This window comes from Pongo abelii, chromosome 6 (assembly GCF_028885655.2).
Source record: "Pongo abelii isolate AG06213 chromosome 6, NHGRI_mPonAbe1-v2.0_pri, whole genome shotgun sequence".
Lineage (NCBI taxonomy): Eukaryota > Metazoa > Chordata > Mammalia > Primates > Hominidae > Pongo > Pongo abelii.
Window position 1 is genome coordinate 152,528,929 of NC_071991.2, and position 18,125 is coordinate 152,547,053.

Here is an 18,125-nt window from a genome sequence, read left to right on the forward strand (position 1 = left end):
GCAGATGTTCAGGGGTGAAATGGGGAAAGGCAGACAGTGCATCATACGTGTAATCTATAGCAGTGGCGGTTAAAGTGAATCTCCTTTGTGCTCAAATAGTATATCTTTAGTTACTTGGTGGGAGTGGGCTTAACTAGGCGCCTGCATATCTAGCCACTTTCTAATGCTTCATAAGAGTGTCTTTCTCCTTGAACACAATGTTTATGGATAAGAGAGCAAGTCTTGCTCAGAGCATGGGAACATAGTGGCTATAAGAAGGCTTTCTTCTTCAGAGGCCTCTTGTTGCTTTCTGCAACTTATTGTCTCATATTTTTATGGCCAGTTTATGCAGGCATCCCATAAGCCTTTCTCCCTACATGGAGTGGTATTTTATTGTGACTTTAATTCACATTTCTCTAATGATTGGTGACATTGAGCTTTTTTTTTTTCATGTGCTTATTGTCCATTTATATGCCTTCTTTGGAGAAATGTCTATTTCAAGTCTCTTACCCATTTTTTAATCAAGTTGATTCTTAGTTGTTGAGTCATAGGAATTCCTTATATATTCCAGATATTAATCCTTTATCAGATATATGATTTGCAAACATTCTTTCCCATCTGATGGGTTGCCTTTTCACTCTGTTGTCTTTTAATATATAAACATTTTACATTTTGGTGTAGCTCAATTTATATTTTCTTTTGTTGTCTATGCATTTGATGTTGTATCCAAGAAGTCACTGCCAAATCCAATATCATGAAGCTTTTCTATGTTGTCTTCTAAGAGTTTTATAGTTTTAGTTCATAGCTTTAGGACTTTGATTCACTGTGAGTTCATTTTTGCACATGGTGAAAGGTAATGTTCCAGCAACATCCTTTTGCATGTGGGTATCCAGTTTTTTCCAGTAGCATTTGTTAGAATGACTGTCCTTTCTCCCATTGAAAATCTTAGCACCCTTGCCAAAAATCATTTGGCCCTATGTGCAAAGGTTTATTTCGGGACTCTCTATTTTATTTCAGTGGTCAATAAGTCTTTATGCCAACATCATACTGTCTTGATTGCTGTCACTTTATAATATTTTGAAATCAGGAAGTGAGACTTCCAACTTTGTTCTCCTTTTTCAAGATTATTTTTGCTGTTCACTCTTGAGATTCCATGTGAATTTTATGGTCAAGTTTTCTATTTCTGGAAAAAACGTCGTTAAGATTTTGATAGGGATTGCATTGAAACCATAGATTGCTTTGGTTGGTATTGACATCTTAACAATATCAAGTCTTCCAATCCATGAACATGGGATGTCTTTCCATTTATTGGTATCTTCTTTAATTTCTTTTATCAATATTTTGTAGTTTTCAGCATACATATCTTTCACCTCCTTGGTTAAGTTTATTCCCAAGTATTTTATTCTTTTTAATGCTCTTGTAAATGGAATTGTTTTAATTACCTTTTCAGACTGTTCACTGTTAGTATATAAAAACACAACTGATTTTCATGTTGACTTCGTATTTTCTGGTTTATTAGTTCTGTCAGGTTGGTATTTTTGTTTGTTTTGGTGGTATCTTTAGGGTTTTCTACATATAAGATCATGTCACCTGTGAACTACCCCATTAAGCTTTATATTTTAATTATATTTTATTTCTACATGTTCCTTTTGATACTTTTTCAAATCTGCTGGGTCATTCTTTATAGTTTCTTATTTCCTGCTAATATTTTAAGCCTGCCTCAGGAGATATTAACTCTGTTGTATTCTCTCATAATTCCAAACTATGTGGCTCTATTTCCTATTTCTATGTCTGGTGTGTGCCCATTTTTGTTCATGATGCCTTGCTTCCTTGCTATTTTCTCTGTGGGATAAGTATGTGTTTAGTCCAAGATTGGAAGGGGGTATCTCCAAGGAGGATTTGTAATTCCTTATGCAATTGCTTTAGGGTGCTACTAGCTAAATTCTGAGCTTGAAGGGTTTTTGGACCACCCATGTATTGTGAATTAGTACAGCAGCCCTAAGGTTCAAGACTGGCAGTGACTCCCAGGGTTGTTGGGGGCAGATTTAGGTTTATTTCTATTTCATATTTATACCTAGGGCATAGCCCTTTGGGGTTCCAGTCTTAGGGAAGGAGGATCTTCTATTTGACTCTTCACTTTGGGCAGGCCCTGAACACTTAACTTCTCCATAGTGAGGCTGTGAAACCCAAGCTCAGCTGCTTGGACAAATGCCCTCAAGGCAGTGGCCTCAGTGCTTAGCTAGTCCCTGAGTTTTCATCTTTACTTAGTTCTTGGCCTGAGTACTCCTGTTTTGCCAGCTCACGGATTTATTTTCTATATCTAAGGTCAGCATTTTTCATTATCAGAAGGATAACTAGTCAAGGTAGCTGCCCACCATATTGCCAGAGATACAAATGTCTCCCTGAACACTGAGGTCTCATACCATCAAGATTCTCATCTCACCTTGCCAACCATTCCTTTGATATCTTCCACTGACCACTGAGAATTGGTCTTCAAGCCCCAGTCCTTGGCAGTACAAAGGGTAATTAGGGAGTGTTGACCTACAATTACCTAATGCCGCTATGATAACTCCCCAGTAATGGAACTCAGCTTACACGCTTACCCAAATTGCAGCCTTCATTTCACTATAAAATTTTCTCTGGCTGCCTTACCAAGTTCAGTGTTTATATCATTATCACTAATTTCTTTTCTCCAAATGTAAAATTTTTAGTTAAATCATGAACAAAGCGATGTTGTTTTCCTTTGAAACACCCCCTTTTTCCCTAAGTCTATCCTAATTCCAGGTCTTACTACTTCTTATAGAGGTGAATCCAACATGTTTTGTTCACTTACCTGCCTTCACTGTGTCTACTTTCAAATTAATCTTTCTGGAATAGTTTTTATTATATCCCCTCCCCCCACAAAAAAACTTAAAACTACTCCTTATTTTCCCTCTATGATAATTTTAGTTCAACACATTTTGAGCAAATGCCTATAAAATGCCAAATAGTCTACAAAAATTTGGGATACTGTCACTTTTCTATTGCTGCTGTAACAAATTGCCACAAATTTAGTGGCTTAAATGAGAACAACTAAAATCTATTGTTTTACAGTTCTATAGGTCAGAAGTCTGGTGGGGTCTCATTGGAATAAAATCACTCTTAGTTCCTTGCATCTGTAGGACTAAGGTCCCATTTTCCAACCCACTTTCCTGCCTTCCTCTTCTGCAGTGAGGGGTTCATGTGACTCGCTCGGGCCTTCCTGGATAATTCTGCCTTCCTCTTCCACTGTGAGGGGTTCACATGGCTCGCTCGGGCCTTCCTGGATAAATGCAGGCTCATCTTCCCATCTCAAGGTCCTCAACCTTAATCACACCTGCAAAGTTTCTTTTGCCTCTAAGCTAACATAGAAGCCACAGGTTCTGGGGATGAGGTCTAGGACAGGGATCCCCAGTCTAGGACAGGGATCCCCAGCCCCCAGGTCACGTACCAGTACCAGTCCATGGCCTGTTAGGAACTGGGCTGCACAGCAGGAGGTGAGAGGCGGGCAAGTGAGCGTTACCGCCTGAGCTCTGCCTCTTATCAGATGACTGGCAGCATTAGATTCTCATGGGAGCACGAACTCTATTGTGAACTGCACACGCCAAGCATCTGGGTTGCATACTTCTTATGAGAATCTAATGCCTGAAGATCTGAGGTTGAACAGTTTCATCCTGAAACATCCCCTAAACCCCCACCCACTCTATGGGAAAATTGTCTTCCATGAAACCACTCCCTGGTGCCGAAAAGGTAAGGGACTGCTGGTCTAGGGTATCTTTGGGGGGCTATAATTCTGCCTACCACAGATAACATAGGTGAAGAGGGCCTAAATCTGTCTCTGAGGCTTTATTAAGGCAGAGAGAAACAGATTGCAAACAAGTAACCACTCACCTCTAAGACATCTATTCCATTGTATCAGAGAGGGCTGAGGACGCAAAGAGGAGGAAACTAGAAAGAATGTTTGTAAAGATCAGGAAGGCCTTACAGTCTAAATGAGGGGAAAGCTTGCCAGATAGGAATGGGAGTTCTTCTAATAGGAAGAGATAGCATATAAAGTGAGAGAGGCCTGTGAAGTGTTTGGCAAGCTTGGGTAATCACAACTGATTCCATGTGACTAACGGGAGTAAGGGGGTGGGATGGTGACATTACAAGAGATTAAGATGCTGGCCATGGTGGCACACACCTGTAGTCCCAGCTACTTGGAAGGCTGAGGCACGAGAATTGCTTGGGCCTGGGAGGTGGAAGTTGCAGTGAGCCGAGATCATGCCACTGCACTCCAGCTTGCACTACAGAGCGAGACTCGATCTCAAAAAAAAAAAAAAAAAAAAAAAAAAAAGATGTGAAACATCTCATCTTGGACTCTTTTTCTTTTTAGCATTAATATGAGAAACAGAATCTTATTTCAGGAAAATTACTCCTGGAAAAGTACAGAGGTCAACCTGAAAGGAAAGCGACTGGAGAAAAGGAGACAAATGTAAAACCTTGCTAATATTTACAAGAGGAAAAGAAATGAACACAGTGAACACGGGGACGGGTAGATACGAACAGCTCTGCGGTTGGAGGAACAAACCTTGGAAATAAGGAGAGGTGACCTGTGTTTAGCTGCACCCCTGGAGGGTGGGACCGGCTGAGGAGCGAGCCCAGCAACACTGAAATTTAGAGATGGAGCGGCTGGGCGGTGGGCGAGAAACTCTTCAGGGACACATGTGGTTCATTTCAGGAGGTAGCTAAACTTTCTACAAAGTTAGTACGTAATTACGCACTTATTTTTTAATTCAACAAAGTAATTTGGGAGAGCTTCATGGGGAGCAGCACTGAGGTTTAAAGAGCTGAGGATACAATTATCTTCATTTAACTTACTTTCTATGCTAAAATATTTCTTAAAAATAAAGTTGTGCAGCTATTACTATTCAAATATTTCCTTAAATTACCAAATATTTGCTAGATTGACATATGTTGTTTAGCTTTTCCTCATGAGACTAAACTCCTAGAGCTAGGATACCCATTATTTCTTCCAAGTTTCCTCTCAATACCTAGCAGATAGATTCAAAACACACTTTTTGTGAGCTATCAGGTAGATAATTTTAATTATCCTACACAAAGAAACAATCTTGGGATGATCTGGATGGATGACCTATGTCTTCATCATTGGCATTCACATTGCCGGCCATTCTTACTTGCCAGTGTTACAGAATTCAGGGTAAACTGAGGTGGTAGCTCGGTGATGGACAGCTGTTCATCTTTTCAATGATCAGCCACCCCTGGTCACTGCATGCTGGAAAAGTACCTAGTGCAAGGGAGGACCTCCATTTTTAACTGCACTTTATGTTAACTTCAAAACTGGCACTAATTCAGTTATTGGAAGACACTTAACTACCTTTTGAATAATTTGAGTATATAAACATACATAATATCCTTTTTCAACTCTAAGTGGTGTGAAATCTAAACAGATCAAGTACTTCCAATGAAAATTTCAGAATTGAGATATTGTCTAAGTGTAAAATATACACTGGATTTTAAAGACTTGGCATCCCTCAAACAGTAAAAATATCTCAGTAATTTCTAAAAATATTGATTACTTCTGGCAGAAGCAATATTTGGATGTATTGTCTACATATTAAAACTAACTTTAAAACATTTATTGTAGCTACTAAAAATGTTTAAATTACACACGTTGTTCCCATTGTATTTCTATTAGATGACACCGAGCCAGATGAAAATAGCACGATTAAATGAGATTTTCATGTAAGAAATAATTTGTTCGATCTAATCATTTTTTTCTAAGAAGTATTTACTTGAAATCTTTTTATTTTTATATGTTCATCTAAGTCCCTCTTAGTCACCAAATCAATGCTTAACAGCTGTGCAAGCCAGTTGGCTTTAGACAGCTCCTGGAGTTTTTAAGGATCATTTCTTGGCAGCTTTAGAAAAAAAAAACACTAATTGAAAGGTTAATCAAATCAGTCATATTTGTATGTTGGTTATATAAACACCCTGTCTCCACCAAAGATTAAACAGACGCATTATACTCTACCCAGAAGGCCCATTTATTCTGTAATGATTGTCACTTGCCTTCAAGCTTCTAAGTAGTAGGGAAGTACTTTGAATACTTTGCAAATGAAAACTCTATTCTGATTTATGAAACGCTTCCACACTGCCAGGACTCTACAGAATCTAAAATATTTTATAGCAACACCAATTCTACCTGTGGTGCATGAGGGGAAAAGGTCAGTTCTACATCTAGTCAGAGATAAGTCAGTATCTCTAAGTTTATTTAGGCACAAAAATATAAGCTTAAAAATAGACATATTTTGAGGCACAATGTTGGTTAAACAGCTCTGAATGTCTGTGACAGCACTGGCCAGCACGATCTAAAGATATTAGCAGTTACTGCCCTGCTCATCTTTAATAAAGCGGGGGTCTCCTACCATTTTATCACACCTATGATCCAACAAGACGTGTACTGCAGCAGGGTCTGGAAAGAAGCAGGATGGATGGAAGTTCTGTAGCGTCACTGGTTCTCACTGGTTGCGCCTGTGCTTAGTGATTGCGAAATAATCTGAATCCACCCCTGCCTGGGATGGAGTTTATTACAGTGACAAAAAAATGGCTGGCTTCTAGAAATTATTGCTTGAGGTAAAAATTGACTGGAAAATATTGTGTCTTGAAATTACTTAAAATGTGATCTGGTTTGATGTAAATTATAAGTTATGCAAAAAATGTGGAATAATAAAGGATTACTCAATTCTAAGTTCAAAAGTACATTTATTTAAAATGTGGGCAAGATATCAATATAAAAGAAAACAGAGTATAAGAAATAAAAATAATCAAAGTACAAAACATTTCAAATCTTTAACATCCATAATTTAGAGATAGCAAGGTCTTTATTTACACCATTTTATTTCTAGTTGAAGTCCCGTTAACAGTTTTGTGAAAACATTTAAAAACCTGGCAAACGAATCATAAAACCTAATGTGGGCTCTTAAAGTCATATAATACAAAACATAATTTATGTTTCCTCAGAATAAAATTGCACATCTTAAAAAGATGCAGTATATTTATTATATCTGTCTTCCTGCTTCACAGTCTGATCCCCCAAGAAAGCAGCTGGAAAACAAGAGCATGTGAAGGAAGCGCGGCAGCTCCTCGCCAGCCAGCCAGCCAGCCCCGCACCGCAGGAATCGACACGTACGGCAGCCTAGACGCCATCAGTTAAACTTATATGTAGGCTTGTTGAGGAAAACGACTTTCAAACACAAAGCAAAAGAAAAACATGAAACCAAGGGTTCCAACATTCATCACCCAGTTTCAGGGACACCTTTGTAGGAATGCTACAGCCTCTTCCTTACCCATTCAAACCAGTCGCTCTGCTGCATACCCACATCACAGGAGGCCCTTAGCCCCGACACACAGGCTCACTCAGCCCAGGGACGTCAGCACCTGTGCCAGCTCCGCAGGGTATCCACCATGTGGCCAGAACTGAGGCCCAGCAATTGCTGAAATGTCCTTTAAATGAACAGGTACAACACGTACAACCCCCAAGAGCTGACATCCCCAAAGCCCCACCACAAATAGCTGACTCCTACTTATACCTGCAGGAGCAGGTGCTGACCTCTGCAATTCTAAACCGTCCACTTTGGGCAAAATTCATCAAGCTATGGATATGAAAAAAGGCCCCCAAGGTAAGACTCGTAAGTCTCCTGTATGACTTTTAAAGCAATTTCTTCCGAAAGTAAATGTAGTATAGAATAGGCTTTCACAAATACAAATATGAATGCTAGGAAAAAGTCTGGAAAAAATGCAAGAGTACATGTTGTATAAAAACCAAATGCTTATAGCATATCTGTAAAAATTTAACACGCCTCTTATCATTCCTATCAGTAGCTCCTACAATAATTTTCTAATAGATGGCGGTATGGAATACACCAAGCTCTGGTATGAATGATAAGAGGGTTTCTGCAGCAAGCCTCATTCCAACTAGACAGGCTATTTATGGCTAAACACGACATTGGCTTCTGGGACTGAGGCAAATTTTACTTCTTTTTTTTTTTTTTTAAGACAGAGTTTCACTCTTGTTGCCCAGGCTGTAGTGCAATGGCACGATATTGGCTCACTGCAACCCCCCGCCTCCCAGGTTCAAGTGATTCTCCTGCCTTACCAAGTAGCTGTGATTACAGGTGCCCGCCACCATGCCCAGCTAATTTTTTCTATTTTTAGGAGAGCCAGGGTTTCACCATGTTGGCCAGGCTGGTCTCGAACTCCTGATCTCAGGTGATCCACCCGCCTTGGCCTCCCATGCTGGGATTATAGGCATGAGCCACTGCGCCCGGCCAAATTTTACTTAATTAAGTGCTTTTCTCTCAGTGATATCAAGGTCTTCTGTCTACTATTATAACCATAAGCTCTTTAGCGTTAAGAGGAAAATGTTTCATAAATGTAATTAACTGGATGAATGTCAGTGTATTTAAATGTAAATATACTTAAATGTAATTACCTGGATGAAACAGGCACAGACGAAGAGAAAAAACTCGGCAAGGATGGGTATCATTCTGACCTCTGTGCCTTACTGAAGCAGTCCTATCCCAAACACAAAATTCCCCTGCTTAAGGAATGGTCCACTGAGGTTGACACTGGTCAGAGGTGGCAGAGGCTCCCACCCTCACAGAGAGGAGGAGCTCGGCCCTCCAGCCTCATTGCAGGAGGCCCAGGAAGAAGTCCTGAGAACAACCCTGAGAGAAGGCCCTCTGCAATGGGAAATGGAAGTTGAAACACAATTTTCCCATAAGGACCTGTAAGGCATGTTTTGCTTCACTGATAGGCTGTTCCTACATTAAAATAATAATTGAGATTTTTAATAAGGAATTCAAATAACAGATGATGAGCTTTATTTTTTCCTGAATGTGTGAAATAGAAAAAAGCCTAGGTGTCAATATTCTGAAGACTGACCTTTGCATTTTCCTGACATGTTGATAAAGTATTCATTCTGCCACTTCTATTTAGTAGTAATTTATCTCCCATCCCAAAGTTCCTGAGTACAAAGACTATATACGAACTGAATGTCATTTTGAAAACTATAAACTCAAAGACGAGCTGATAAAAAGAAACATATATTTATTTTTGCAATTATTTTCTATTTTATCTAATTGTCAAATTCTTTAATACCTCCATAAACTACAGTATAGATCCTTTCTAATTAACATCACCTATTAAAACTGAACTCTCGGTAAGTTAAGAGAATATTTTTACTAGCAACTCAAATGAATACTCTGAAGAGAAAAGAATTGTTCACTGCATAAATCACAATAGCAAAGAAAGGAAAAATGGCTTGCAAAACAGGAAAGGTACTGCCTTATTAACCTGGGAAATCCATTTCATATCTAACCCATCTACTTTTTTATTCTCTTTTGAAAAGGATATGATTCATAGTCCAGCGTTTGAGTGAGCACTCCAGTCAGAACGAACTCTGCATTGTGAACATCTGAACAGAGTGGAAACAGACACTTGTTAGAGATCCACTGCTGTGCGTGCGCACATACTCAACACAGGTAAGCGGGGAAACGTACCTATGCCTCTGGCAAAATATTCTCGGCATAAATGAAGGTCATTTTCACAGGATATTAAAATTATTTCCGACAAACTCTAAGGAAAAGAAAATGAGTTTCTCAGTGACCGAACACTGAATGTGATACAGGGCAATGACGGACTCGCTGGTGGACTCCACTCTACCCACCGAGTTCTGCTTGTGCTCCATGAGCTTCCGGAAAGATGGCTGCTTGGATAACACCTTTCCTCCTGCACACTCTACGATTGCCTTCATAGTGGAAAGACTTGGGCAGATTCCAGGTGTGATGTAAAAATATTTTGCCTAAAATTAAATGAAAATATATGTATTGTGTTCTTAAAATGCTTTAATTTTTAGAGTACATAATTTTCATAGATTCTGCCCTGAGATTTTTGACAAAATTTCTAATTTTATGACATTATGAAGGTACTATTCTCCTACTAGCACTCAATCTGAAGTGGAAGAGGAATTCAGCTATGTAAATTTGGAATGTAAGCATTTTCACATGTTAAGTATGCCTGAAGATGATTTAAAGTAACCAGAACTTAAGTCCCTAAAACAAAGTGTTCTGTGAATAAGCAAGAATATTACAAATATTTTTCACAATTTCTATACAATTTTAAATCAGCATTAAATTTTACCACACTTATCTGCCCAGCAACAGCCTCTGGCATAGCATGCTGCCTGGCTTATATCCCTTTTCTTTATTTTCTCCATATTATTTGAACTCAGAGCAGGAAATTATATTGATGCTTAAGATTTAATTATCTAACAAGATTGCTCCTGAGGATACCACAAAATACTATTCTGTCTTAAACTGCAAATAATTTCTAATTCCTGTTGACTCCTTAAGAAGGTTAAAGAACAGATTATCTTTATTGATTTACTTAGTTCTTTGGTACAAAAAAAGTTCCTAACTGTTCTAACACTTATCTAACATTTAAAAATCTTTTAGTACTGAATTATATCTATGCACACACTGAATATTTTCCCAAGCATCTTCTCCAGCTGAATATATACATTTACTGACAATAGTACGAAGTAAGCGATGTCCTCTAAAGATTTATTAAAAGCAGAAAAATGAACATGCCTCTTAACCAATTACTCAAAAACCTACTCTTTGAACAACTTATTTCTCATAGATATATTTATTAAATTTGTGTACTTATTTTTAAACATTATAGTAAAGAAAAGTTCTCTAGAGATGTGCTGTGGTTCACAGGAGGAAGACCTCCAGTGGCAATGTCCAAGAAGGAAGCCAAGTGGTAAATGGGATGCAGGGTGAGCCCAGCTCCCCTGGAGGCGCACTTCCCACCAAATCACCTGGTAGTTCCCTTGAGCAGGTCCGTATGTTATGCTTACTTGGACTGATTTACTTTTCCCTTAAAGTGTACCTTAAAGAGTGGAGAAACATGTGCCCGTTTTAAGGATTCTTCCAAGCTGAAAGAGAAAAGTACTTCTGCCTCAGCATCTCGGAGAATGTAGTTCTGCTCATCTGGAAAACAGAACAGCACATACTGTGAAAAGTGTGGACACGTGAAGTGTGGCAAGTGTGACCCACAAAATTCTCGCCTATATTCAGGTACATAATATAACAGCTACATTTACCTGTACAGCCTTCAGATATTTAAATGTCACCATTATATTTCATTTACTTCCCTCTAAAACCAGCCAGACCAAAAAAAGACAGGCAGGTATTTTTTCTCCTAGATCAGTGGTAATCAACCATTTGGGGTCATAAACTCTTGAAAAAAACGGGCTTGGTGTGGTGGTTCATGCTTGTAATTCCAGCACTTTGGGAAGCTGGGGAAGGAAAGCTGCTTGATGCCAGGAGTTTGAGAACAGCCTGGGCAACATAGTAAGACTTCATCTCTACAGAAAAATTTTAAAATCAGCTTGGCATGGTAGCTTGTGCCTGTAGTCCCAGCTACTCGGGGGACTGAAGTGGGAGGGTCGCTTGGGTCTGGGAAGTTCGAGGCTGTGGTGGGCCATCATTGCACCACTGCACTCCAGCCTGGGCAACAGAGTGAGATCTGGTCTCAAAATCATAGTAATAATTTTAACAACAAAAACGTAAAAAAAGAAAAAAAATTACTGAAAAATATGAACCCTCTTCCCATAGCTGCTCCTCCCCTTTACCCCCCCACTATTTTAGGAAGTTCACCAACTTTCTAAGCCCGCAGATCTCAGGTTAAAATCTCCAGTCCTAGAAAGACAAGTTTTAAATAATCCCATCCAAGTGTGTGTGTATATATATATATATATATACACTAACTCCTCAAGGACTTGTAGGACACTGGAGTCATTTGGCTCATAATCAATTAGGTGAATTACCAAACTTTAAAGATTTACCAAACACACATTCAAGTATATAAAAGTATACAGCAATTTATAAAGGATAGTTTTATCAATTTTTAAAGACTTCTGACAATTATTAATAATTGACAGATTTTCAGAGTATTCATAGCAACATTTTAAGAAATGTGTCAAAAGTTAAAGATCACAAAATGTTTCAATCTTCCTATAAATATGTCTCATATTCAGAAAACCATTTCTCCTCCTCCGCCATTTCCTACCAACCATAAAGCATAACAAGGCAGCTCAAACCCAATAATATATACATCAAAAGCAGAAAACAAGGAAAAGTGATTTGGGATTGGCAAACTGGGGTTGACAAGATGACACATATTTTAGGATTTGTGGGCTATGTATTATTTCTCCTGCATATTCCTCTTCTCTTTTTTAAGCAATATTTTAAAAATGTAAAAACCATTCTCAGCATATGGACCAGTTTGCTGACCATTGGGCAGGAGCAACTACATCATGACAGAAATGCAAGGATCTGTTCACCAACGGCTAGAAATACAAAATCAATCCCTGAGTCAACCAGCAGACAGAAAGGCTGCTTTTTAGGTGAAAGGAGAAAAAAAATGTCTAAAATTTGGAGAAACAAAAAATGATGAATTAAAAAAGGAACAAAAAAAGTACTGTCACACATGAGATGGTATATTTGAAGTGTTACTTTCAAAGCTGATATGCCTTCTGAAGAACCTGTGTGAGATCACCAAGAAGAGTTAATGTTTATGATAGAGAAAACACCACCGGGCGCGGTGGCTCACGCCTATAATCCCAGCACTTTGGGAGGCCGAGGTGGGCGGATCTCTTGAGGTCAGGAGTTCAAGACCAGCCTGGCCAACATGGTGAAACCCTGTCTCTACTAAAAAATACAAAAAAATTTAGCCAGGCGTGGTCGTGGTGGGCGCCTGCAGTCTCAGCTACTAGGGAGGCTGAGGCAGGAGAATGGCTTGAACCCAGGAGGCAGAGGTTGTAGTACGCCAATGGCACCACTCTACTCCAGCCTGAGCGACAGACTGGGTGAGACTCTGTCTTAAAAAGAAAAGAAAGTAACATTGAAAAATAAAATAATACAGCTAAGACGATCCTGTCACAGATGAGACATTGAGATTTTGGTTTTTTCAAACAGGGTTATGTTAACTTAGTAGTAGCAATGTAAAGACTCAACCTGAATATTAAACTTTTCATGGAAGTACAAAAGAAATGAGTATCCTAGAAATTGATTATAATATTGATGTCTCAAATTTTATGTCATTTACACATAAATATAAAATCCCAAAAACATGCACCTACCAAAACAGGTGGAGAAAAGTCTTTTCAACAAATGATGCTGGAACAACTGCACATCCATATGCAATAAAAGGAATCTGGACACAGACTTTACCCTCTTTTAAAAAAAACTGACCCAAAAATGGAACACAGACCTAAATGTAAAATGCAAAACTATGAAACTCCTAGAAGATAACACAGGAGAGAATCTAAGGGAACTTGAGTTTGGCAATGACTTTTTAGATACAAGACCAAAGGCACAATCCATGAAAGAAATAATAAGTAACCTGGACCTCACCTATTAGAATGGCCAAAACCCAGAGCAATGACACCAGCATATGCTGAGGAGGATGTGGAGCAACAGGAGCTCCCATTCACTGCAGGTGGGAATGCAAAATGGCACAGGCACTTCAGAAGACAGCCCGGCAGTTTCTTACAAAGCTAAACATACTCTTACCGTATGATCAAGCAATTGCAACCTTGTTGATTTACCAAAAGGAGTTGAAAACTTATGTCCACGCTAAAACCTGTACATGGATGTTTTAGCAGCTTTACTGATAACTGCAAAAATTTAGAATCAGCTAAGATGTCCTTGTGTAGGTGAGGGGCTGAACAGATACATTCTGACAATGGAATATTATTTAGTGCTAAACAGAAATGCTTTATGAAGCCATGACGAGACACGAAGGAAGCTGGGACGCATATTGCTAAGCAAAGGAAGCAAATCTGAAAATCCTATATACTGTATGATTCCCAATATGTAACATTCTGGAAAGGGCAAGACTATAGAAAGAATAAAAGATCAGTGGTTGCCAGGGGTCAGCAGGCAGGAAGGAATGAGTGGGTGGAGCACAGAGGATTTTTAGGGCAGTGGAACAACTCCGTATGACGCTGTAATAGCAAAATCACGTCCTTACACATTTGTTAAAACCCAATGACTGTTCAAGGCCAAGAGTGAGCCCTAATGTAACTATGGACTCTGGGTGACTGGCCAAGAGTGAGCCCTAATGTAACTATGGACTCTGGGTGACTGGCCAAGAGTGAGCCCTAATGTAACTATGGACTTTGGGTGACTGGCCAAGAGTAAGCCCTAATGTAACTAGGGACTTTGGGTGACTATGACCCAAATGTCAATGTAGCTTCATTAACAGTTAATAAACATTTCACTTTGGTGTGGGATGGTGACTGTAGTGGGGGTGGCAGTGTGTGTGCATGAGTATGGGCTGGGGTATATGGGAACTGTCTGTACTTTCTGTAATTTTGCTGTGAACCTAAAACTGCCCTAAAAATTGTCTATTTTTAAAAAACAATAATTATAAACTGGAAAAATTCTCTTAGGAAATCCTAAAATATGGAAGATAAAATATGAAATGTTTTCTCAATATTAAATGTTTATAACAACCACTTTCTAACCCTCAGAGAGCAACACAGCAAATACTTATTAACAGTGCTATAAAGAAATAAAAGCTAGTCAACCAAAACTTCCCATCAAATATGAACTGTAAACTTTATATACAGATAAAAGAACCAGATTTTCACAAACTGAAACTTGAAAAATTAAGTAAATTGGTCATTCACTAAATTGGCTGCTTGGCAAACTAATTTTCAAAGAATTAGCATGTTCTTGGTTGGAAAAGAAAAAGAATAAGCAAAGTCAGAAAGTAACTAAAAAGATCTCTAAAGCTGGGTGTTGCCCAAAAGCAGCCGATGGAGCCAACCAGAGGCTGGAACATTACAGACCCGCTTTCCCCACCACCCAAGCTGGTGTATGCCATGCTCCCACAGCAGAAGCTAAGAAAGTACACTTACTATTTCTATTAACGAATAGACTATCTCCTTCTAAACTGTGTAACATTATATGAAATTGGAAGCTAAAATGTTTGTAGTAATTGTTTCTACCATGTTTTTCTTCTGCCTTCATTGTTAAGTTTTATGTTTCATTAATGCCTTTTTAGAGTCGAAAAATTTTCAAAATTTCAATTAAAAAAATTTCTAAATGCCACTTAATACATGCGAGCCTCATTATTCAGATTCTTTGCTAATTCACAGATTCTTTGCTAATTTTCCTCCCCTCTGAAATTTATTTATGAACCCACAATCAGTGTCTGTGGCACTTCGGTGGCCATTTGTGGACATACGTGGACTGGAAAAGAATCAGTCACCCACATGAACGTTCCTAGCCGGGAGGAACAAGGCCATGCCTTGCCTTCCTGTTCCAGCTGAAATGGTGAATAAGCATCCTTTCTGTGATCTATTTAGTGCTATTGTTTTCAAATTTGTGTGCTTTATGTTGGTGATTTTGCTGTTTAAAATGTCCGCAGCCCTAAGTGCAAGAAGGCTGTGATGTGCCTTATGGAGAAAATCTGTGTCTTAGGGAAGCTTCATGCAGGCGTGAGTTACAGTGCTGTGGATCATGAGTTCAATGTCAATGAATTAACAATATACATTGAATAAGGTGTCTTTAAACAGAAACACACATAAAACAAGGTTATATATGATTGGCTGATGAAAATGTAGTGAACAGAGGCGCTCGGGAACCTAAGCCCGTGTTTACCCAGAGACTACAGTACAGCATTCACTAACTCAGTGCCTGTGCAACTTTATAGAGCGTAACTACCTGTATGACAAGGATTGTCTGAATATCATAGTTGAGGATTTAGTCTTTTCTTCAGATTAATGATTTATTCTTTCCTGTGTCTTACTGCCTTAGATACAGAATCATAGTTCTAGCTTTGCTATAAACAGCAGTCTTAAGTATCTTTATTTTTCTGGGTCTTCTCATCTGTAAAATTAGACTACATGAACTTTAAGATACATACACTTCTAATTTATTTACATAAACATGAATTATATTTAAAATCTGTGGCCAAAAATGTGACATGAATCTAAAATATTTTAAATTTAAAAGATGGATTTAATGACGACTTGTGTCTGTTAAGTGATAAATAAGGTGAGTTTAGCCACAAGAGTGTAACGGGACCTAGTAGCGCCCCCTGCAGGCCTTGCTTGCTCCACAGCCACATGCCTTGCTCTTCCCTTTGGCAGCTGTATCTTTCTGCTTTAAGGGGTCGGGGGCGAGGGAGGCATAGGTGAGAAAGTGTGAGAACACGTCAATATAGGGCAAACAACTGGCACAGAAAAATGAGCATGTGGATGCTCTAAATCAGGGGTTGGTGAACAATATCATTGCTACATGATGGAGTAGCCAGGGAGCTCAGTTTTAGTGCCAGTGTGGTTGGGGAAGAAAGACCAAATGAGAAAAATGACAGAATTCAGCGAAGCTCGTCATGGGGCATGTGTCTCTGAACCTTTCAACCCAGACAGGGCCCAGGGGAGGATGGAGGACACAGCTGGGGAAGCTGAGAGGTGCCTGACCTAGATGACACTAACCCTGCAGACACAGGGTGACACCACTCCTATGCAGGACAGTAAGGGCACATAGTTGCCCTGGCTATACAGCCTCCATGAAGAAAAAAAATTGCTTAGAATTTATACTTATTTTATACCTAGCAAGGTTCTAAAAACATTTAGGTGTACATCAATCTAAGAAAAAACTGTCCTTTACATACCATCTCTAAATATGCCTGTTAGTAAAAGAATTTCTCTTTGGGGGCTCTGAACAATGGAAGATAGGCAAGAGGACACAGCTGTCTTTCCCTCCTTATATAAACTGATATTCAAAGTGTCTTTGAGTAGGACATTCACATACACCTGCTCTCTTTCCAAATAAAGAAAAAAATACTTCCCTGCACTTTGAAAAATCTCATTTTACAGCCAGATTTCCAAACAAAATATACTAACAAGAAAATAAAAAGAGGGATATAGAGCTTGTTTTCCCCCTAATATTGTCCAATTTACCAAAACTTTTATACTTAGGGTAAAATGCAAAGACATCAATCAAAGAAATCACTGGGGATATGAAATAAATTTATAAATTTAAATGAATAGCTATCACATAGTTAAAAAATTAAATATTGGTTGGGATGAAAAGAGATTAATTCAAGAAAAAAAAAAGTTGATCTGGCATTAAAAACAAAGTTACTGGTGCTGCTCCTTACCAATGAACTTCTGGCACCTGAAGCATTCTTCCAGCCACTCTGGCGTTACTATGTGCTTCACGACAGAAATCGCCGTCAGGAACTTCACAGTGCGAGTCACTTTGCTGGCAATGAGGTGTGTGCACTTCTGTGCAGACTCCGCAACCTCTCCACCGAGAATGTAGAGCTTCTAAAGGTCACAAACACAGGTCAGAAATGAAAAAGTTCAGCGTCCACAGAGCCACACTGACACAGAGTAACACAGGAATATCTCTCTAAGGACAAGGTTTATGACTGTAATTCGCAGCCACACAAAACAGTGTGACAGGTAAAACAAAACCTGTAACTACAAGAGAAAAATAAAAAGGAGAATTTATCATTTACATTTCTGTAGTTCAATTCCACACAAATCAAGATTAAAATACGAATTCTCCATCAAACATCAATAACATATCTCCATGAATAAATTAAATGACATGAGAACGATGCAGCTCACTTCACAATGAAGAGTAAACAGCCAAGACTTCCTAGGCCAAAACTGGTGTTAATGAGGAACATTTACCTGCTATCTTCATTTTTTGAAATGATGGCATAAAAACTGGCTAAGACTTGAGCATATAAAAAAGCGACCTCCTAATAACTATCCTCACATATTAAAGGTGGAGAAATTAATTTGTTCTAAATGTATAATAGCAGCATTTATAATTGTTTCTTTTCCTTAAAAAGGAAACCAGGAGTAAAATGTATGAATCCACCATAATACAGGTCAACTTATACTCTTAACCATCCTCTCCCTCACCAAAACAAAACAAAATCCCATCATCCTTTAGGATGTTATTTCAAAAAGTATACTTAAAACCTGTGCCCATTTATCATCTAAACAAATACACAAACTCCCTTTTGGC

At 38.7% G+C, this 18,125-nt stretch overlaps 1 protein-coding gene across 5 annotated transcripts in view; it reads right to left on the reverse strand.

Annotated features, from left to right (window-relative positions):
- Positions 1–6,742: 6,742 nt before the first annotated feature.
- The window catches only part of PAXIP1 (PAX interacting protein 1), a 59,465-nt gene continuing 48,082 nt past the window's right edge, over positions 6,743–18,125 (reverse strand). For all 5 annotated transcript variants that reach the window (XM_054560043.1, XM_054560042.1, XM_054560045.2 and 2 more), the window contains 6 exons: positions 17,242–17,410; positions 10,954–11,054; positions 9,728–9,862; positions 9,561–9,636; positions 9,411–9,475; positions 6,743–7,217 (listed from right to left, as the gene is read on the reverse strand). In XM_054560043.1, coding sequence (XP_054416018.1) covers positions 7,206–7,217; positions 9,411–9,475; positions 9,561–9,636; positions 9,728–9,862; positions 10,954–11,054; positions 17,242–17,410 — 558 coding nt within the window. In that variant the 3' untranslated portion in view covers positions 6,743–7,205. The remainder of the gene's footprint in view (positions 7,218–9,410; positions 9,476–9,560; positions 9,637–9,727; positions 9,863–10,953; positions 11,055–17,241; positions 17,411–18,125) is intronic.